Below are 23,058 nucleotides of genomic sequence, written 5' to 3'. Positions count from 1 at the left end.
ATACAGGCTAATATATTTTACATTCATAAGCAGAAGTTATAAATATATTTATTATAGTGAGTCAGCTGCAGCCAATGTCTGCAACACAGTGTCATAACACAATATGTCTATAGACTGTGTTTTTACATAAATAAATAAAAAGACAATGGATTCCCAGTTTTAGAAATTATGTAATGTATTCGCATTCTTCTGACAATCTTTAAACAAATGCGCATCATCAATTCCATTGTATTTATAGCCTGGGTGTGTTTTTATAGGCATGGCTTAGTAAATGCACATAAAAGCTCCTGATAACCTCAAGTAACAGGGAGGGAAATGAAGTATAATTACAAATAAAGCGAAAGAGCAGCGAGCGGGCACCTGCAGTCTCTTGAGTTGGGTTATTTTGGTGGAATAATTTACAGTCCACTTGTGGGTTTTTTTTTTTTTGGTAATGTGTTTGCGCCCCCTAGTGGCTCTTAAACGACAGAGCGTCTGAAGGGAAACATTTCCATCTTGATAGAGAAAAAAATTCAGCACCCTCCTGTGAGATTGTTGTCATATAATTCAAACAAAAGCAACACTAATCAAATATGGCTGCTGTTGTGTTGAAAGCTTCATGGTGGCAAAGCAGCAATAACTGAGAGACGAGGGATGCATCAAAAAGAGAAATACTGTGTCTTTGCTGTCACACACACATACTCGTGTAGACACAGACACACACACACACACACACACACACACACACACACACACACACCAGTGCAATAAAATAGGCACCGATTCCTCTCCTCACCTGCCTGCTTCAGGACAGATGATTGCTGTCACATTAGGCCAACTGCCAGTGTGTAAATGTGTGCGACTGTGTGTGTGTGTGTGTGTTTGTGTGTGCAAAGGAGCAGCTGAAAGTGTAGTGTGTTGCACATGTGTGTGTGCTTTTCACTCTCCCTTTCTGTGACTCATTCTATCAACCTCCATCTCTCTCCTGCTACCTGCCCCCCACCCCCCACCCCCCACCCACTGAACCTGCAATGATGGACGGCAGTGGGGTCACATCACTCCACACAGCCGCCTGTCTCACTGACACAGGCTGCGAGAGCCAGCAGAAGCCATTACTCTCTTAATACAGCCACAGACCTCACAGGTCACCAAAAGAAATTGGTAAGGAAAAATACACCATGGTATCTGTGGGAACATCTGTATTTCAGTGGCACTGTGTATCTCCCCTCCAGTTTTAATTTTCCCATCACTCCTGTTGTCCTCACATTGCACACTTACTTTCTTATACTGGTCATATTTGCCCTTTAGGGTTATTCACTTTCTTTTCCATTTACTTTGAACTCATGCTCTGCATACTTTTGTAGATGAGACGTTTCAAAGTTAGTCAGTGCGTTTGTGCGCACGAGAGCACTAGAGAAGAAGAGGTTCATTTGTCACACCGGTCACTTTAACACCTCCAATTTCAGTCTGAGAGATGTCGGGCAGCGCTCAATGGATAGTTTGGAGCAGAAACTATTAGATCAACAGAAAATCCAACATGATTTTGATAAATGATTCTTAATTTCAGTCATTTTTCAAGCCAAAATGTCAAACATTTTCTCATTTTTGCTTCTCAGGTTTGAAGATTTGCTACTTTTTTTCACTATACAGGAGAGTAACCATAATATCTTTAGAAAAACTTAATATAAAATAAGGCATTTAAAGAAGGAACCTGAGGCTCTGGAAAACTGTTGGACATTTTTCACTATTTTCTGATATTTCATTAGACAAAATGATTAATCAAGAAAATAATAGTCACACATTAATTGCATGTCCATGCAAGCCAGCAGAGGCCACACTCATTTACATTTGTACATTTTGCATACATATAAATATATATATATATATATATATATATATATATATATATATATATATATATATATATACTGTATATATTTATATAGATTTGTACAGGTCACTTCAGTTTACAAGCTAATTTAAAATTTTTGTGTGACAGCTTGCACTGTGCAGTTTATGTGTTAACACTGAGTTTGACACATAACACCACATTGATAAAGTTGTGAACATGACCCTGAGCCATGTTTATTGCACAAGCTAAAACATTGATTCTGCCAAATACTGATTTTGTAAAAAACCTTTTTAACCGTTGACGCATACAGAAGATTTGTCCAGCTGGCCATCGTGTCACAGCTGACCAAGTTCTTATCATTTCAGTTATAGTGCTTCTTACATTTCATATATGTTTTGACTTAACACAAATTATGTTTTTTCTGTTTCTACATGGCAGCCCCAAATCATGATGCTCCCTCCACCCAGCTTCTCCTTCACCCTTTTCACACCACACACAGTGCTGCACGTTCTTCCCAAACAATTCAACCTTAGTTTCATCGGTCCGTAAAACATTTTCCCAGTAGCTTCGGGAATGTCAAGCTGCTCTTTGACAAACTTCAGGTAAAAGTTAAAATCACTTAGTCACCCTCTTCTGCTTTATGCAAATCAACAATTCTTAACCATAAAGTCTTCTCAGGTCACTTTTATGCGTGGCATGTTTCACATCAGCAGATGTTTCTTCTGCAAACTCAAAATGTTCAATCTGCTTTTTTCTAAATCAGTGTCTGTAACCCAGACCTCCAATCTGGTTTCATTTACTAGACTCCATGTTTGATAACTCCTGACTTCCATTAGCTTTTGTGGATGTTATTAGCCGGGGGGGTTCAGATACTTTTCCCAGCCTTCACTGTGAATGTTTAAACAATGTATTCATTATGGAAAAGAACAATACAATGATTTGTGTGGTATTCATTAAGATAGATTGTGTTTGTTCATAAGTGTAACTTGGATGGAGATCTGACTGTATTTTAGGACAAATTTATGCATAAATGAGGATAAATCCAAAGGGTTCACTGACGTTTTCTTGCCTCTGGATGTGGCACATGGCACAGAGAAGGGTAAACACAGAGGTAATGCAAGTGGACTGCTACACATTTTCAGATTTCAGTAGTTTAAACAAATGTAACAGCATTATATGACGTGAATTATCACTGAATGTGCTGACAAGAAGAATATGTAAATCAACAAAGCCAGGAGTACAGAATTTACAGTGAGTGGGCATTGACCTACTACTGTCCTTTCACATAATTTATAGTTATTGTGTGAGTGTGTGGTCTAGGTGTTACTTACACAACCGCATTATTGGAGCTTGTCTTGTCTTGTGGTATAGATCATGCATGCAAGAGAGGGAGTGAAGTGACTGTGCTTTGTTTCGTTCCTTTGTTCTCAGCTGGGTTTTAAGTTTCACTATGACGAGAATCAAAACTGCAATTACAGAGAAAGGCATGAAGCAGATGGGGATGGGCCAAAGAATTACAAAAGTGCCAAACTATAGGAGATTTCTCACAGATAGTGGAAACAAAGCCATAATTTCTGCATTTGTTTTGCAATAACATCCCAACACCAGAACCACATAGACTGAACAAAGACCAGACAATCGTCTCTGCTGGAGGGTTTGAAAAACCCAAAGAGACAAGATCACGAGGAGGCTGACACGAGAGTAGTGCTACACGCCACCCACCTCACTAAGACACATGATGAATGTATTCATCAGGTGTAAGGACACTGATCCTGCATCTGCTGCTCTTGTATGATGCAAGCTGCAGCATGTTTGACTTCACTTTTGTCTTCATGCACGAAGGTGAAGATGTTATTATACAGAGTGTTTCTAACAGATACACAGCTGCTAGTACTTGTAAATTACATTTTGTATTAATTGTTGGTGTTATTTTTAAAATTACGGAATATATTCTGTATAATAGAATTATTTTTTTATAATCTATTCAGTCCCTGCCTATATTCAATGTATGTTTAAGTTTTTTCGAAATAGTCAGATGCATTTGTGATTTTCTTATTTCACTGCATGTATCAGCTGGATCCAAATCCAAATATCATCCAACTAAACTGATTTTGCAGTAAAATGTTTTTATACAACCACCCACTTCATAAAATAGACACATCACAGATGTGGGAATAACACGGCTGTGCTTTGTTCTACCTCGGGTGGAGGTATCTCAAAAACTAAGACCTCTAGGGAGATTTTTTCCTCTGTAGAAAAATAGAAAATTGTAGAAAATTAGCAGAGAAATGATAACGAGTTAGAGTGGGCTGCAACACTGTTTGGCCCTTTATTTGCTAATGAATTCCTGGGAAAAGTGAGTCATGTTGGATCAAGAATAAAACAAGAATTTTACATTCCCATGGCTTTCGTTTCCCAAAGTTTCACTTTGCCTTCCTTCCTCTGCAGTCCACCCACCCACCCCCGCGCGCCCCCCCATCTGCTCATAGCTGTTACATCGCGTCACTCACCGCTCTCAGCCAATGGCAACACTGAGCGACATCAAAGAGGCGGGGCGTGACGCAGATAGAGGCTGCAGATTTAGACACGCAGCAACATTAGATTTTGGGATCTGTTGCCTGCTCGTGCATTTTCACGGTTATCTGCCCAAAGAGGAAATAGTGCCGAAGCCCTCTACGAACACAGGTATGCATTTAATGTGTAGTTAACTTTCTGTTCTGCATGGCTGCTGCATCATTCGAGGCTGTAATATCTTTTAAAAAAAGATAGAGCGCTGTTAAAACGTCTAAACGTAACAGCTTAACACCGGATTTACAGCTTAAACACCGCATGACCATCGAAACTAAGCGGTTACAGAAATTGTATTCGTGTGTGTTCTGAATATAGGTGTAACCTGCGACGCAACAGGCCTGCAGGAAGTGTTGAGGTAATTCGTTCATACATCCTACAGACTTCTTAAGTGCACCCGACAAACCGCTGGTCAACATGGCACTGGATGGATGTGGCATCGTCTGCAAATATATCCTCATCCTTTTCAACCTCATCTTTGCGGTAAGAATTTTATTTATTTAGTTATATTATTTTTTTTTTATTATATAAATTTGACTGTATTAGTTTTTTCCTTTTTTTTGCAAGATATTGTTTACAAACAAACAAAAATACAGATCCTGTCTCTTGACTGTCTCTACAGCAGAAACTAAAAATAGAAATACAGAATATCCTCTTTTCTTTCTTTCTGTTTTTAAAAAACATCCGATTAATTGTGCTTGTTGCAACAGTGGCATTCTGTTCCATTGTATTTTTGTGGTTTGAAATGCTTTCATTTCCTGTTTGGCAGCTGCTGGGTTTTGCCTTCCTGGGTCTAGGCCTGTGGCTGAGGTTCAGCAATAGCACCAGAGGCATCTTTGGAATGGATATCCCCTACACAGAGACATTTATTTTTGGTGAGATTGTCTTTTATCCAAATTTGTGCTATTTCTCCCAAAAAAAAAAAAAAAGCATGAAGATATTTTTGCTTCTTGCACATATTTGATGACGGATGTGTCTCGGTCTTTCTTGCATCAGGTGTGACGGTGCTGATAGCTCTGGGTTCAGTGATGCTCATCGTGGTGATGTTTGGAGACTACGGTGCCTGCAATGAGAAAAAATGTGCTCTGCAAGTGGTAAGATGTTTTTTTTCTATCCACAGTGATTGGACAACAGCCAGGTTTCCTGCTGTGAAACATGTGAAGTGTAAAGTGAATTCACATTTCTCTGAAAAATCTTGTGACAGAGCTCTGTTTTCAACAATTTGAGCAACTACTTAATTGGCCAAGTTTTTTTTATTTATAGGTGAAATAGTGTGCCAACAGACAATTTAAAAAAATGAGTATACGTGTATAAGATGTGGCCCAAGACGAGGTAATAAAGGAAACCAGTGTACCAGTTCTCTCTTATTGTGGTTCCAGACAGGAAACCGGATGCCGACAGAGAACAACAAACTACACGTACTGTCTTTTAAAATTAGGAACCAAGAAAACTAAAAAGGTGCTAGATTACCTAGATTACCTCTTCTGCTTTTCACAGAGAATTTTCAGGAATCATTTTTAGTCAGAATGAACAGACTGTTGACACACAAGAGACTAAAACTGCTGGTGCAAGAGACTTTTGTTTTGGTGCTATGCCCAACCCCCACATCCTCCAGCAAGATCTCTACATAACTATATTACATGTATAATTGTAAGACGAATCAACAACACATGCAATGCAACTTTAAAATAACCTTGAGGATTCAAATTGATTTCAATAATATGCTTCAATAGCTAGACGATCAGCAAGCAAACCACAAAAAACTGATGCGGGGCTTTCTTAGAAAGTTTCTGTATTTCCATTTACCTTGTAGTTCTCTCATGTTCGCTGGTCTGAGATCACTTTGTTTGCTTGTGCAACTTGAATGAATACTGTATTCACTGTAAATCAGCCACTCCCTGAGGTTTGACTTATAAGGACAAAGGTTTAAACCAATATAGAGAAGTTGTAATTCTTAAATGAAAGTAACAGACTATATACCACTATATACTTTGATCACTCATTTCCTGGCACCTGCAGACACATATTTTCTCTCGATTTCTATCCTCAAAGTATCGAAACTGTTTCAGCTTCATGTTGAGAAACACCCACAACACACCAGTGAGAATAATGGCTGCGAGGGAGGAACGGGGAATGTAAGGAGATCTTTTTAGTTCCTCCTTGCTCTCCCTCCGGTGAGATCTCTGAATCTTCGGGATTCTGCACTTTTGACCTTTTGTCTTTATTTGGCACCCCAGCAGTCTCTTGTTTTCATTCCTCATCCTCTCTGCTGGTGACAAGATTTACGCTCTTTTAAACACAAAGAGTGAGTCGGGTGGTGCGACTCGATATCCCCAACAACAAGCGCTAATAAATGATCAAACAGGGGGATTCAAGTATGACGCAACATCAAACATGCACAAAATTTGTTGAAAATCGAGGATGACCTGCCAGAACTTCTCAAATAACGCTTTTATTATTCTACCTCTGATATGCTGTTTAATGGGATTTTCCAGTTTTATCTCATAGACTTGCAACAGTCTCGCTTTGGTAAAGTTCAGAGACATTCCTTAACTGTTACATAGCACACAGAGGCAGAAGACTGAGAAGGCTTGTGTGCTGTAGGAACAAAACAAGCCGTGCCATAGAAAAGTAGTGCAGCGAAGACATTTTCACAGCAACAAACCGCAACACTGTCTTACCCCGAGTTGTTAATATGACGGTCATATTAGGATCTAGGCGAGCAGCAAGGGAAGAAACCGCCTGCTTCTCCGTGCACGTTTTAATGGAGATTATCAGACAGAACATGTCAGAACATCTTTTAGTAACTGCAGTCAGTCAGCAGTAGTGATGATGATCGGTACATGAGGTGAAAACACTGCTTCTTAAAACACTTCGTATTTTATAAGTGCAATGAGGTGAAGTGTTCTTCCTACTGGTGAAAACAAACACAAGCATATTTGCATATCCTCGTGTTATGCTGTTTGTTTACTTGTTCCTGTGTGCTCATCAGATTAATAATCTGTTTCATTAAAGTCGTTTAATTAAGATTTATTGACTTCTCCCTCTCCTTTCAGTTCTCTGCCCTTCTGGCCATTCTAGCCGGAGCTGAAATGGTTGTCGGAGTGCTTGCTTATTCCAGGAGATATGAGGTGAGAGGGAAACGGAGAGGGAGGGGAGGAACGGCAATATGGGATGGAAAACAGTCAAATCAAAAACCTGTACATACCTTATATTTCTAACCACGGTGTTGTGTTTTTTAATTTTCATAATTTAGGTTGGAGCGAACATTGCAGAGTTCTACAATAGCCTGTATAGTCTGTATATAAGCGGAGGAGATCCAGGAATTGGTGTCACTCTCACATTCATCCACAACATGGTGAGCACAGACTGACGATTCCTTCAGTCCAGTTTGATAACATGCAGTTTTACTGTTAAGCTGTTGTTTTAATGGAGTTTGTACTCAAGGATTTTTAAGCTGAATCCTTCTACGTCTTTGAACAGTTTATTTATATGGAATTCCAAAGTGTTTGATATATAAATAAAGAAATATTATTTTATTATTGAATAAATAATAATACAAATAAACTGTGTAAAATATCTAAATGACCAGCAAGAAGAAATTATTATAATTCATCATTAAAAACTTCATCAGTACTCATTTATTTATTTAATTGTTAACACTGGTGGCCTCCATGTATTGAGAATATCATTTTTAAATGTCAGATATGAGGTTTTGTTGCTCATTGATTTTTCATTTTGAGACTTCTTTGAGCGTTCTTCATCTCCCTTCCTCCTCTTCCTCCTCCTCCACCTGCTCTGTAGCTTCACTGCTGTGGAATCACGGGGATCTCGCTGGTAGAGGTGGTTAAACAGACCTGTCCTAAACCAGATGGATTCATGGAGAAACTCGTCATGCCCGTAAGTTGGTGCTAAGAAATGGAGCCGATTTAATGAAGTTGGTAGGAATATGTGTGACGTCTTGTTTTGATTTCACCTAAGAGAAAGCTGGACCTGTCAACTACAGCACAGTAGGTGCTCACAGTGTCTCCTGTCTTGGTCGTCTTACAGAACTGTCCTGGTGTCATCACAAACGTCTTTGACAGTAAAGCGCCACTCGTGATGGGCATCTTCCTTGGAACTGGAGCTCTGCTGGTAAGTACACGTGTCGCACGCTGCGCTTTCTAATGCGTAGACACAGTGAATGAAGTTAATTTAACAAAATAATTGAACATAAAGGAATCAAAGTACACTGCAGTACATCATGGAGTGCAAAGAAATGCAAATTAGAGATATACTGTAGAAGTACCAAATAAGGCAGCCAGTCAGAAAACAGATACAGGTCTGTGCTTCTGTGGTCTGGGCTCACAGTCAAATAGGTTACAGTGGCCTGCAGGGACAAAAACTGAGGCAGTGTGTGAGTCTCTAAAAACATCAAATAGAGGGATAATATCAGAGTCTACACTCATTTCATATTAATGGCTCATTAATTTGCATTTTCATTTTTAATAATCCAATAAATTTGTTTGATTTGTTATTAGAAATTTTGTCATCAGATTGTTTTTAAATGCTTGACAGCATGATGGATAGGATTCCTACGCAAATAAACAAATGTCTCACATGTCACTGACGTCTCGCTGAAGGAAAAGTCTCGCTCTGAAATCTCACGGGATGTGAGCTGGTGCAGGGAGACCACAGTTTAAACTTAAATGAGAGTTAGAGAGAGCTGTACGATACAGAGTGGGAGCACACAAAGCATTGCTTATTATCTAAAAGATTGTTTCATTTCTATACTGTGGCAACAAAATGACACACCACACTGAATGAAGCTTCCACAGACTGCCTGACAGGGACACGCTGCAGTTGTGGCTTGTTGTGCTAAATTGATGAAAACAGTCCTGTCCGCACACTGCACTTTGCAGACCATAGTGATTACAGTGATCATTCTGATGGGATGATCACTTCCAGTCGAATAGGAGAAGAAATCAGCAAAGCACTTTTTCCACAAGAAAAATGCTGTTTCAAGAGCAGGGAGAGCTGCTGCAGACAGACCAGGGCTGCTGTTATTAGCTAAAGCCAATTTGTTAACTTTGCACTTCATATTTTTACATTGCTGTATTGGTACTTTCACTCAAATATTTCTTCCACCACTGAAAGTTGCACAAGACAAACAAACTAACGAATCGAGGCAACGTTAAACCAGCAACTGTTGCGCAAGATAAAATGATTGTTTATGTCAAATAAGTGTGGCGGCTTTGAACAGAGCGACATATCGGCTGTTTCTGTTTGAACAAAAAGGATCTTGCTCCCATCTATGTCATGGTCCTTTTCCATAATGTTGTCAGACACTTAATAATAATAATAATAATAATAATAATAGTTATAATAACAATCGAAACCTGTCAGTGACATGCCGTACTTTGAACATATGTTGAATTACATTGCAGCCGTTTTTCATAGCAATTAATTGCGATGCTAATAGCTAATAGTTGTTAGCATAATAACATGCTAAACTAAACATGGTGAACATACCTGCTGAACATCAGCATGTTAGCATTGTCATTCTGAGCATGTTAGCGTGCTAACGTTAGCATGGCTACAGACCATCCTACACTAACATTTAGTGAAATGGATTAAAAAGTCAAAACAATGAGCATCATTCATACTGTACTGCAAACATACAAGTTACACTTCATACAATACAGTACATACTGTAAAGCTATTAAGTGCCTAATTAGCATCAAATTACATTTAAAACACAGCGACAGTGAAAGTGACAAATATCTTTATTAAAAGCCTGCTTCATTCAGTTGCATGTTCCTTGACAAGCTCAGTTCTGTCTTTTGCTCGTGTTGATTATAAAGTTAACAACCGTGTTTTACTCACTGCATCCCTTTGTCTCTCTCAATCAAAACCCCTCCCCCTGCCCCGGTTATTTTTTTCTCTTTTCCTTCATTCTCCCGATCATTTGTTCATATAGATCATAGCTCTGATTTGCAGCTTGACGCTTAGTAGAAAGATTTGCCTGTCTGCATCATCGCCTCAGTACATCATCCTGACTCAATCCACCCCTGTCCTCGCTAACCCTCAACCATCTCAGCATGAATTTGTCTCCACCTCCTACCCTGACCACGACCCGGTCACATTCACCCCCCTCACTGTGGCCAACATCCCTGTGGCTCAGGCCTAGTGCGCTCAGACCAGCTTTCACTCTCACTGTAATGCTGTCTTGATTGTTTTTTTTTGTTTTTTTTATCCACAATGCTTTGGCATAAAGAATACAAACATAATATATTTTTTACCCACCTTTCTCAGCATGGTCACTGCAGGATGTCGTCAACTCCCTTTTTTTTTTAAAGGAACTATCTCCCCCAAGAGCCCTAAGAAACAGAAATGATAACATCTGTGTTGGTGGCATATTTTTCCTCATTCCTACAGATAATTAGCCAAATGCTAATGATATGCCAAGATTTTCCAAGCACAGCTACAGTGGGTGAAATTGACAGCAGACATCTTTTAAATCAAAGAACACACACAGGCTTCTAATTAAGCTAATAATTATTAGCACATTTTAAACATTCGTGCATCACTAAGCCACTTAAAAATTAACTCCTCTCTCCTCAAAATATTTTTTGTCCGTTCCACCAGTGTGAGAAACTGCTACTAAAATTTTTTTCTATTTTTTGGCAAAGAACATACAGATTTTTTCCCCAGCAAGTCAGTTCAGTCTCTTTTTTTCCCTCTACAAATTGATATCTGCAGCTGGAGAATACTTTACAGCCACTGGATTTTTCCTTTACTTATTCCTCACTGAACATCTTGCCTTTTTCATTTTCACACGAGCTTCTTGTTCATGGCTGCATGCAGACGAGTAGCAGGGGCCTCAGTGCAACCTCTCTCCCACTTACTCATTGTGTGGCTGGTTTAATCCTGGAGGTGATAAGGAGGAGGAAGCGAGTTTTCTTTTTTCACTTCACAGCTCCTTGTGCCGTCACTGCTCTTTACTTCCCCTTCTCCTTGTGTGTCTGCATGATAGATTACTGCCCTGGTCTGCACCATTATCCTCCTGCAACAGATCAAGAAAACCAGTCGGGACGTCGCTGCCTACTATTCGACTGTGTACTAAAGAAAAGGATTCAGTTAACCCTCCTGCCTCATCAGTCAAGACCATTGCTGGAATTCAGGCTCAACCAGCAAATCATTGTTTACAGGTTTTCCTCTGTATGTCAACTACTGATGTGATCACACTAGTATTTGAACTAGAAGTGTGTTAAATTGCATTTTTATATCCTGAAACATTACATTGAGCTCACAATCTGACCTGTTTTGAAACTGCAAAACAAAACCAAACAACTGCTTTGCTCAGAGAAAACATTAGTATTTTATTGTGCTTTTTAAGTATTTTTTATTCCCTAGGTGAAATGGATCTTATTCATAATTAGCCATTATTCATCCAACTAGAAACTGTGACACTGTGTGTAGTAACCTGACGATCAGAACAACACATCCATTTAATGACAAATTAATTTGGGGAGGATGGTAGACTGGTTGTTTATAACGTTCACATGCCTGTTACACATTTTAGCAGTTCTCTTAATATGCAGTGTTTTGTGACATGATGACATCAGCACTAATACTTTTACTCAAGTTCTGTGCTTTTTAAAAAGAAAAAAAAAAAAAAATCTATTTTCTATTGCTTCATGTTCAACATTCACTGAGCCGTGACAAATACCACCAATATTTGTGTTAGGGATGTATGTATGAATACTAAAGGGATCATTTTCTTTAAAATCATAAGTCTATATGTAAGGTTTACTGGACCGTTGTTGCCACCTTTAAATGTGAGTTCATTACATTTTAAAGGTGTTGTGCTGCATCATCTTCACACCGGTCATTAAGATTGTCAGGGTTTTAATGACTGGATGGTTGGCTTCACTTTGTTGATACTCTTTATTTTATTACTGTAGAGGTGTAAAGTTATATTGGTACTAAAGTAATTTTTATTTGCTGTTGTTTTGTTAATGAAAAAAAAAAAAAAAAAAAAAAAGGCATTCCACTTGATTTCCTTTGTTCATGATGTGTGTTCAAAAGGCCGCAGGACTGGGCAAAAAAAAAAAAGTCAAGTACCTTCTTGTGTGTGACAGAAATGTTCTGCAGGCCTTAACTCAGTCATCAGCTTCTGTTTGAGGCTGTTACTGACTTTATGAAGATTTCAAGCTGCTGAGGAAAGCACCTTGTTATTAAAAATAAATAGTTCAACTTTCATTCCCTCAGGTTTCTGTTCCTGATTAAGTGTCCTACTGAAAAAAAAAAAAAAGATGCTGAAGCTGAAAGCCTTGAACTGCTTGTGTTCCTTTTCTCTCTGTAATGTTAGTACGAACTATTACATTGCACTATATTGTTTTTAAGTTCAATTTTAGAAATAAATATTCCAATTTTTGTTTTTTTCTCTCCTTTGACACCACTTGTGCACTTGTTTCCATAAAATAACAAAACAAAATGTGCAGTTTTGTAAAAGTGTGTTTATTTCGTTGCTCACACATCACCGTTGGGACCTGTGAGGAAAACAAAAATAAGTTACTGTATGTGACGTATGTGTCCTCAACACTGATATCTCTGAGAATACACATTTTACCAACAGGTTGTCATGATTTCACCCCGTTTGATTCTGATGTAGCATCATCTGCGGCTGTGGCTTTTAGCCGTGCCCTGCTATTAAAGCTCTGGTTTCTTGGAATGCAAAGTGAAGTCTAACGACTTAATTGGATAATGGGAATGAAAATTATGTGGTCGTAATATAGTTTATGTATTTCAAACGAATGCATCTGTGCAGCAATTGTTGAGTTGTCAGGGTGGCCACACACACACACACACACACACACACACACACACACACACACACACACACACACACACACACACACACACACACACTTTAGAACACACCCATTTTTGTAGTTTATAGTTTTTAAACAGTTTAAGTGAATAACCTTTAATGGTACGAGGGTTAGGTAACTTTTGTTGATGTCTGTACAAAGGCAGTGTCGGAACAAACTGTTACTACAACCTCTTGATGCATTATTAGAACAATACTGTATTGCCATCACAAAAAGACAGGTCACAAAAGGAAGGCAGACTGGTTGGTCGGGTTCATCCTACAGCAAGATAATGAGGCAAAACATTAGAAGGAAAAAAAAATATGAGATGATGGAAGAGCAGACACAGTCTCCAGACTTTAACCCCATGGAGCTGGTGCAATAGTTCAACCTAACACTAATGCAGAAGTTCCCACAAACTCTTTTCCACTACTGGATGAGTCACAGATTTGGACAAAATTTAGTTGTGTTAGTTTACATCATTATTTATTAGTTCTACATTTTACTCTGAGAGGACACTCAGAGATTACACACCATAAAGTTGAGTAACAAGTGGAAAAAAATGGAAGTGTTCTAAAAAACCACTTCCTCAAACCTACACGTCCAAATTATAATGAATATATTTATAAGAACCTTGTTACTAGTAGCTACTTACTGTTGCTCCAGCCGACAGTGCAGTCACCACCTGCAGCAGAGCACACTTCTGTCAAGCACAAAAAGTAGATCTGGGGGGGTAAAAATAGAAAACAGGAAACACATTTAAATGTAATTACAGTAATCTTAGTCTACACTTTACTGTATTTTAGTTTACTCATCTTTAAGAGGCCTAACCTTAAAAATAGCACATTATCAGACACTTCATAGACATGAATACAGTCAGTGTTTACTTGTGGGAGTTTGTTAAGTGGGCGGTACCTCTGGATCCTCCATGTAAGAGGAACTGTCTGAGGGCAGGGACAGGAAGCCGGAGATTATGATCCTCCAGATGGTGTGGGGGGAAGAAAGCAGCTGTGAATCACCGTAACTGCTGAAGCTGAACAACACACAGCAGTGACAGGACTGTTAGGTTGCTTACACCAACCAAAAATTAAATGTAAAGAGTGCAAAGTTTTACAAATGTTAAGTTTGTCTTGAGGGTGGCTCTAGAGATCAGGCCATCAGATATTTTAAAAATCCATGAACATGCATGTGCCCTGTCACTTTAATGGTCATCTGCTAATTAGATAGGTTATTGAAGTAAGAATTAAATCTTCTCCATGCTGAAGGGATATGTTATGTTTACTACTGTATGCATTGTATGATTAAAAAGGCAAATCAGCCTTGAACTGATGATTATGATTGTTTATGAACATTGTGACCCTGTTTGCCGTTTGAGATTGCAGAATGATGTACAGGGACAGACAAGAAAGTACAAGTATGACATGTTTAGATAACAGGTTCAGGTCAGAGTGGTGTGAGGAGAGAAGAGGCGGCGTGATCCTGTTACACAGAGACTGTGTGTATAAGAATGAATGTCTGAAACAAGAAAGTACTGCATGCTGCTTAAACCGGCGAGACGAGAGCAGGTGAGTCCAGAGCTCTGTAAGCAATCTCAAACTTATATGCTTGACTATACTTTTAATAGATTAGACGTGTTGGACTTTATCTGTTGTCCTGCATACTTCATCAAACGAATGCGCGAGTCCTGTTTGGTTATATATGGATCTGGACTCAACAATGCCTAAATTTGTGTGAAGTTCACTTGTATTGTTGTTCACAAAGCATGAAGTAGCAGAAATCAGTGGCAAAAATAAAGAATAACGTTCTGGTCTTTCCATCAAAAGCCTTGAGGTGTTTGTTTGTAGATGCAGCGTTATCAGTCACTACAGGAAATGGAACAAAGTCGCCATGCTGGATTCAACACCCCTGATCTGTCACCCAGCATCTGCCAAATCATGCCATCATCACTGTGATACTGTGTGGTGTGATCCTGGGATTAGGTCTGTTATTAGAAGGGTAATAATCCTCTCCCTAACTCGCAGGCAGCTGCTCGGATTTCATCTAAATTCAATAAAAAAAAATATACTGGCATATGAAGGAGAACAGATTATAATATACCGACACGGCCTGTTGACTCCTGCAGCTGCGCGAGGGATTCAAACAGTCGCATAATAAATCTACTGTGTGGATAAAGACCAGCGTGTAGTGTAATAACACACTAAGCCAACAGTGCAAAGCATTCTTGTCTTACATGTTTAATCAGCCAAAAAAGATAAAATAGCTGGTTGTTCTTAAACTCTCGAGCTTTGTGACGATAAAGGAACATTCAGGGGGGAAATCAGCACAAGTGACTTAACAACAGTCGAGAGCCGCAGAAGCATTTCACATAATCCTTTGAAAACACCAGGAGAAAAGTTCTGATCCTGGTTAGTCCAAACACAGACACCAAAGACTGGGGACGATTTAAACAATTAAACTAAATTAATTGTATTTATTTTCCATGTTCTGTGTATAAACATACCGATTGTAAATGGACATCCAGCCGGTGTACGGAGCGTGAGTGTAAGCCAGGCAGGAGTGAACCAGCAGCACCAGGTCCGGCCCTGGGGGGGGGTCCAGCAGTCTCGCTTCAAGATAAAGGGGTCTGCCTCGCATGAGACTGAGAGGCAGGTGAGCCTCAGGGTGGTAGCTGGTGAAGGACTCGTCTACGAGAAAAGAAGAAGATCTGCTTCACTGATTGTAAACGCCACATTAAACCGTCAAAGGAGGTACGACGTGCAAGTTCATTTAATGAGATTACCGGAAAGAAAAGTGTTCACCTGTTGCAATTCTCAGTTGCACAGTGACGGTGGCTGGTGTAGACTGAATGGGAGGTGGAGGCTGATCCATCACATGGAGCCTCGCTTCACCCGGAGCACCTGGGGAGGAACTACACTCCACCATCAGCCTGGGGATCAACACAGAAGATGTTGGTCCATAGAAACAAATCAAAAAGACACAGCGTATGCAGAGAGCTGTTTTATAACGCTCATGGTATATCTGTTAGTGCAAGTGTGTGTGTGTGCGCGTGTGTGCGAGATGTGATTTCTGAACATTTGTGAATGTATATGTAAGTATATGTGAATACCTGTCAAAGTGTCTTGTATCAGTGGAAGTTAAAGGGATGGATAATCTATATTTTTCCTCCTATTTTGTGTTTTGGTTTATGTCTAATTACAGGAAATGAAGGTCAAATAATCCCGTTGTGATCTTCAGGGTCAGTGTATGAGCTCGATCTCCGGGCGTTAGAAAGCTTAATGAGAAAGTGAAAAGACGAGTAAATTTGTAAATATTGTTTCTTATTCAATTTGTGCATCTTAACTGATCAGATAAAAAAATTTCATGACAAATGTGTTTAATGCACAACCAGACTGCTGTCCCTCATGGACCCCTTTGGATTCTTTGGTTTTAAGCCCAGTGCATTGTGGGTGAGATAAAAGAACAAATTTGATATAAAACAATGGAATAAAGAGCAGAAATAATTTCCACCACAGAGAGAATGTCAGTAGAAGCCACTCACAGTGATCGGTAGGCCTATAGTTAAAAATAAATAAATTAAAAACAAAACAAAAAAAATAAATCCACTTTCAAACGGCTGAGGGCGGATCAAAGGTTCTGTCATTATTCCAAAGGGAAGGATGAGAGAACAAACTTCAGCCGCACAAGGCGTTTGCATTGCAAATGTTTGACGTCAAAGCCAAATGAGATTTCCGACCTCCCTCTGAAATAAAAACACTGACGGGAAACATATCTGTTGAATAAATACCTGCCAACAGAGGTCACATACCTGACAGGAGAGAACTCCTGCGCAGAGTCGTGGTGTTGTTGAAGAGAGTGGAAACCTTGGACTTCCAAAAGATGAACCACTGTCTCACCAAACACCTAACAAGGACACGACATTACAGTCAAAAGACAAAGCTTTGTGGACAGCATCACTGCAACCACAGAGGTGCGCCTTACATGTTTGTTTACTCCGCAGCCGTCCAGGGGCACGATGTAGACGTCAGGGTCAGAGGTCAGCCTCTGCAGAGCGCAGGATACATTACTGCTCTCAGAGGGATGAGCAAGAGGGGCCACTGTGGGCTCCACCACGGAGTCAGGCATCGCAAAGACAAAATGCTGTCCCACTGTACAGTCTGTTGGGAGACACACACACACACACACACACGAGTATTTTCTTTATCATTATTTAATTTCAGGTGGACGTGTCTCCACAAGGTTTCTGCTCTGAGAGACTCACCCTTCACAGGGTATGAACAGGGCGAGGCAGAGGGCGTGTGTGTGTCGGCCTTTAGGCGATCTACGTGTAAAAAAAGGAGAATAAACAACGAGAGGAGAGCTAGTTATACTTTCAACAGTAAACAGAGGATGGCTGAATTTATGTCAGAATGAATGCTGTACAGGTGTCAGGTTACAGCTGGAGCCAGACACCAGACCTTCTGAACAACCGTCTGCCCCCCTGTGGTGATCTGAGGTCAAGACACCATCTCTACACATCTGTGTGCAGCACAGAGGACACGTCAACTAACCCGGAAAGATGAACATAACTGAACAAAAACACCTTACCTCTTGTTTCATTACCCGGCCTCTCTTCTGCTTCTCCTCCACCAGGATGACGTGGATGTTGCTGATTCATATAATGGGAGTAGAGGCTGGGGAAAGGACTGTGCTGTGGCCAAGGGATGCTGGGATGTCCCGCCTCAGGAGCATGAACCAGTAAATCCATCCTGCCGCCGTCAGAGTCCGAGGGAAGCTGAGATTCAGATTTTGAAGATTCTTTTTCAGAGCCCGTGGCGTCCGCAGGATGAAGGTCCCCGTCGTCTTTGGGCACTTTTGGCTGGTAGAGGTGGTAATAGTAGTAATAGTAGTAAGGATGTAGGCGGCCATTTTGAACATCATACGTCAATTCTGTGGGCGAAGCAGTGGTTTGATGTTTGCTACCGGATGGATGCTGCACTGAAGAGGAAGAAGATTGGAGCAGAGGGTCTGAAGCTCTACTCTGTAAACTTTCAGGTGCATAATACCTCTGATAGAGGTGATAGTGAGGGTGGTAGTTGTGTGGGTGAGGAGGGGGATTACGGTTGGATTGAGCAGGCGAGGAGGGTTGTTCAGGAGGAGGTGCTGCAACGGGGTGTGGTTCAGGGGAGTAATAGGGTGGGAGGCGAGGTTGGACTGCAGGAGACGCAGGTGTAGAGCTTCTCTTTTTGTCTTCCAGTTCTGGGTTTACATCATCAGCTTCAGACGACAGCTGATTTTTGATCCGATCTGCACTGTAGTTTTCAATATCAACCGTTTCTTCTGCGTTTGGCTGATCTACGTCGGGATTCACACTGTAGTCGTCATGAACTGGAAGCACTGATGAGCGAGAAAGTGGGTGATCATCAGGCAAATTTGTTTCTGCAGCCGTGTTGTGTGTGTGTAGAGGAGCCAATCTTTGAGCCTCGCCTCTTGCAATATGCGGGAAGTGATAGTAGTAGTGGTGGTGGTGGTACGGATAAGACTGTGGATAATGTGCATGAGGCGCAGGAGGGATGTAAGGATGAGAGGCAGCGTCAGGCGTAGGCTGAGGGACCTGGCCTGAGTCGGCCTCAGACTGCTGGACGTTGGGGGGCAACAGAGGAAATTCACGGGTGTGAGAATTAGTTGAAGAGAGTTCTTCAGGAACCCCAGGACCTGGATCAGGGTCAGGGCCAGGAAGAGGGATCTTGGGGTGATGGTAGTAGTGGTAGTACGGATTGAAGGCGTAGCCGGGAGGCCCGAGAGAAGGCGCTTCAACTCGACCTGGAGTAGCCGAGCAGGGAGAACGTGCAGCGCCGTGCTTCTCGGAGACACCCGAGACAGGAGGTCCTTGTTTGCGCTGTAGATCTTGATACAGCCGTCCCGAATCTTCCATTTCATCCGCAGACGACAGAGAACCGTGTGCAGCCAACTGTTCATAGGACTCCCCGACAGGAATCTGGTGGGAGTCGTATTCCTGATAGTCGGGCTGGGAATCAGCAGGAGGGAGAGGCTGCGGAACAAACGCAGGGTCAGGAGTTGAAGATGAGGGAGTGGGAGGGTTATGTGCATCGTGAACATCAGGTCTCAGGTTCTTATGATGATATGTGGGGTGAGGATAGTAAAGCGGGGCCAGGTAGAAAGGCGGGGCCCACGGAAAAGGCTGCAGGGTTTCTGGTAGCGGTTTCGTCGGCCCCCTGCTCAGATGATGAGGGCCGCTGACAAGAGGCTGACCGGTTAGCGGCAGTTCTTCAGCGGGAGAGACAGGACAGGACAGTGTGAAGCTTTTTTCTCCGATTTGAAGAGAAAGTGTGAATTTTCCATCCTGGGGGGGGGAAATTATATATTTTTTTAGAAATTTAACAGATGTAATTCTGTTTAGACTTCACAGTAGATGTCTGAACTCTGTGTGAACTCAATATTTAGAAATGTTGTAAACATTCAAGGATTTATTCAGTTATGAATATTGTGCAAGGAGGTTAACTACGTCCATATTCACCAGTCGAGGTGAAGATTCAGGGATGTACTAGGACATTTCTGTAAATGTTTGAGGGCATTTAGTGGTTAAAATGATAAAATCTCTTGTTTTATATATAAAAATTTCTATTTAACTCACAAAGTATTTTCAGGTGATTTTGGTGATGATTGGTGAATTAGTTTATTTAATTTATAACAGTTCATTAATAGTTGATGACAGGTGATCATTTTGATTCTTGAAGATATTTTGATTCTGTTTTCTAGTGGAAATGTATTGACTTAAAGTCCTTCAGTGTATTACATTAAATTGAAATTCCCTCGAATGTTTCCATTAAAAAAAAAAAACCAAAAACGTTCACATACTGAGCAGCACAATCTGTATCCACCTACGATACATTTTCTGAAATTCACCTCACCTTCACTGTGATGCCACATGTAAGGTACGGAGCAGTGATTACAGTCTCTGCACCTCGTGTGTCCAAGACGTAGCCACACTGCTCAGCTAACACCACCAAAGGGCTCCACTCTCCTCTCACTGAAGTGACAAGGGAGAAAGAAAAAACGACCGTTGTGTTTATTTTAAAGTCAGGAAAGAAAAGTTAAAAAAAAAAAAAAAGTAATTAGAGTGAGCTGAAGGCCAATAAAAAGAAGAGTTTAAATTAAGTTTTGGGTGTTTACCATTTATGCTCAGCTCCTCTGCAGCAGCCGGTCCCTGCACTGTGACGGTCATACCATACGGCAAGCAGCACAGGGAGGGCAGGCCCGTGGCGTGAGGCTGTGTCTGAGAGACTGGACAGGACATCTCGACTGGAGTCCCCCTCCACAGCAGAGGCAACACGTAGCTGTCATCCTGAACACACACACGTTTTTACTTTTATATTAGAGAAGACATCTCTATGTTCAAGGAAGAAGCTTTTCTCGTAAAATAATGAACCATCTTGATGACGTAAGAGTGTACGAAGTGCATAATTCTTCTTAACTCTGAGCTATGGTTAAGAAATGAGAAGTAAACAACATTTCTCCAGATTTTCCATCAATCAAAATCAGCAGTCTCTGTTAGGGATCAGGGCAAAATGAAAACGCAGGCACTCGGCCGCATCGCTGGGGCACCGGAGCCAGTCAGGGCCGCCTCTGGTTTGACATCAGGCCAAAAAAATGAAGGCTGGAAGTTTCCCCATCAGGGCGCAGACGTGACCCGTCTTGTTCACATATATAACTGTTTCCAACGACGGGATCTTTGATGCTCGGAGTGTGTTGAGGTCCTGAGGCAGAACTGGCTATTTGGTAAAAGTCAGCAGTGATTAATAATGTGTGTGTACTGGAATCTGACTGGTTTATACAGTTTGGATCCCCCTACCTCCTGTGCGACATGGCAGGCATCGTAGTGAGCCATCAGACTGAGGTCTCGCCATGTGGTTTGAACAGAGTAACCACAATGAGGTGGCAGCTGGGACAGGGCCACAGATGACTCATTCCCTGAGACACAAATAGAAACCAAAACAAAACCTTAATTTCACTTCACATTTAAGCTATGGATACCAATGTCACTAACCCAGACAGAGCTGATAGAGTGTTTGCAGATGGAGAAGCTGTGGCCTCACCTCGATCCAGCAGTAGATGTACAGCTCGTCTCCTCCTGACAACGAGGGTCATGGCATCGTCTCCACACTCCACCACAGGCTGAAGCTTCTGCCAGCTCTCCTCCGAGCCCCTGAGCCGCTGACCTCTGCTCCTCCCCTGGCCTCCCTGAGCCTGGACTGGTAAACAAAAACAAACCACCTCCGAGTTCACAGAACAAGTGTCTTTTCCCCTGACATGTTTTTTGTTTTTTTTATAAATGGGGTTTTTAAGAGAACAAGATTTCTTTCTTAAATACTTTACTTTATTCATATCCGTTTAGGATTTACTACATATTAAAAAAAATGTGACCTCTAGTAGGTAACAGTGTGTAGCTGCATTACAATAAAGCATTTTAACATATTTTAACTCTGTCTAAACAGCCAAATAAAAGGATGATGTTTTATTATGTTTACTAAAGTCCCCCTTCACTAAAAAAGTGTTTTGCATATTTTTACTTTACTTGACTGTTTCACCTTCACTGTGCAAATTCTGACACAGCATCACTGTTATTATTTATCTGCTGAAGGTTGCAAATGTCTATGTACTAAACTTGAATCCTCTAGTTACCTATTTAAGTGATTTTTTTTTAATGGAAAATAAAAACAAACACAAATTTTGAAGTCTGAAAACATGTCTGGATGGGATCATCAAGATTTTTTTGCCTAAATTCACACACCAGAGTCCAGAATACAGCACTGCTAAATGTACATTATTATGCTAATTAACAACTAAATATGAAACTAAACACTAACAAATGTCAGACACAGGACCCTATGAGGAAAGGCCAATTAGCTTACCTGAAACAGCAGAATCTGATTGGTAGCCCAGGTTAGGGATGTTTGCTTTAAGTTGACCAATAATGTAAAAATTTCCTTTAATTATATGCTCAACTTTTCCTTCGCTGCAGTCTTCATTGGAAAAGTCAAGCCAGTCTTCCTCAGTTTGCTTCAGTTTCTGGTGGTTTTTGAATCTTTGGCCACTTGAAGAAGACGCCATTTTCTGTTCAGGTTTCCCTCCGGAGGTTTCGGCTGTGTGTGCTCGGTCCGGGTTTCCGAGGTGGGCAAAGACTTGGTGCTGCCGCTCTCTGCCCTCTGGGCCGGGGGCATAGCTCGGGCTTGCCGTCGTTAAATCGCGGTTCCTGACATTATACAGATCCAAATGAGAGCTGGGTTGTGGGGTATGAGGAGGCTCGCGCCGGCCCACTGACGGTGAACTTATTGTTGTGATGGTGTAGAGGAGCAGGACACCGACGCAGTGTCCTTTTTGTTTTAAATGCATTTCCTGTACGTTTTTGTTTGTGCACCAAAACACTGGGACCGAGTGACCAGCAGCAGCGGTTTTAGTAGACTTCCTAACAACACACCTGTTCACTAATTAGCCATGGTGTCACGTGCTCTGTAGGTGGCTGGTTTAGGAAAAGAGGTGTTAAAGCTCTCTCTCTCTCTCTCTCTCTCTCTCTCTCTCTCTAGTAAAGTAATTCTCATAAAACAAGGTAATAAATACATTTTTTTGCTGTTAATGAAGGCACGGGGTCTCCAACCCCGTAAAGCAAATAGATAATTAGGTAATTAGGAGTAACTGATATCTCTCATGCAATACACGCTTATTTTAATTGTTTCTGGGGTTTTTTTTTAATTGTAATTTGCAAACAAATCCACTCTTTAGATCAATTATTAATAATCTTTATCACAA

The 23,058-nt window shown here is 40.9% G+C and overlaps 2 protein-coding genes across 4 annotated transcripts; one reads left to right on the top strand and one right to left on the bottom strand.

Moving 5' to 3' along the window:
- Window positions 1–4,385: 4,385 nt before the first annotated feature.
- On the top strand, window positions 4,386–12,882 carry zgc:65811 (uncharacterized protein LOC393524 homolog). 3 transcript variants are annotated; one of them, XM_056401434.1, is made up of 9 exons: window positions 4,386–4,516; window positions 4,718–4,882; window positions 5,169–5,274; window positions 5,396–5,493; window positions 7,456–7,530; window positions 7,656–7,757; window positions 8,204–8,299; window positions 8,450–8,533; window positions 11,415–12,882. In XM_056401434.1, exons 2-9 carry the CDS (start codon window positions 4,817–4,819, stop codon window positions 11,502–11,504), a joined length of 717 nt encoding a protein of 238 aa, XP_056257409.1. In that variant the 5' UTR covers window positions 4,386–4,516; window positions 4,718–4,816; the 3' UTR covers window positions 11,505–12,882. The 3 variants fall into 3 exon arrangements, with proteins under 3 accessions (XP_056257409.1, XP_056257407.1, XP_056257408.1); XM_056401432.1 differs by having other exon boundaries at window positions 10,359–12,882; XM_056401433.1 differs by having other exon boundaries at window positions 4,398–4,516; window positions 4,782–4,882; window positions 10,359–12,882.
- Window positions 12,387–22,731, bottom strand: LOC130185136 (uncharacterized). The gene is made up of 14 exons (XM_056401430.1): window positions 22,164–22,731; window positions 21,348–21,503; window positions 21,104–21,222; window positions 20,425–20,596; window positions 20,163–20,281; window positions 17,839–19,594; window positions 17,513–17,572; window positions 17,233–17,408; window positions 17,060–17,154; window positions 16,053–16,180; window positions 15,755–15,938; window positions 14,170–14,287; window positions 13,910–13,979; window positions 12,387–12,933 (listed from the first exon to the last, which is right to left on the bottom strand). Exons 1-14 carry the CDS (start codon window positions 22,642–22,644, stop codon window positions 12,914–12,916), a joined length of 3,654 nt encoding a protein of 1,217 aa, XP_056257405.1. The 5' UTR covers window positions 22,645–22,731; the 3' UTR covers window positions 12,387–12,913.
- Window positions 22,732–23,058: the final 327 nt, after the last annotated feature.

This window comes from Seriola aureovittata, chromosome 17 (genome assembly GCF_021018895.1).
Source record: "Seriola aureovittata isolate HTS-2021-v1 ecotype China chromosome 17, ASM2101889v1, whole genome shotgun sequence".
Classification (NCBI taxonomy): domain Eukaryota; kingdom Metazoa; phylum Chordata; class Actinopteri; order Carangiformes; family Carangidae; genus Seriola; species Seriola aureovittata.
The sequence above is the reverse complement of the archived record's forward strand: the minus strand, read 5'-3'. Positions and strand labels throughout refer to the sequence as shown.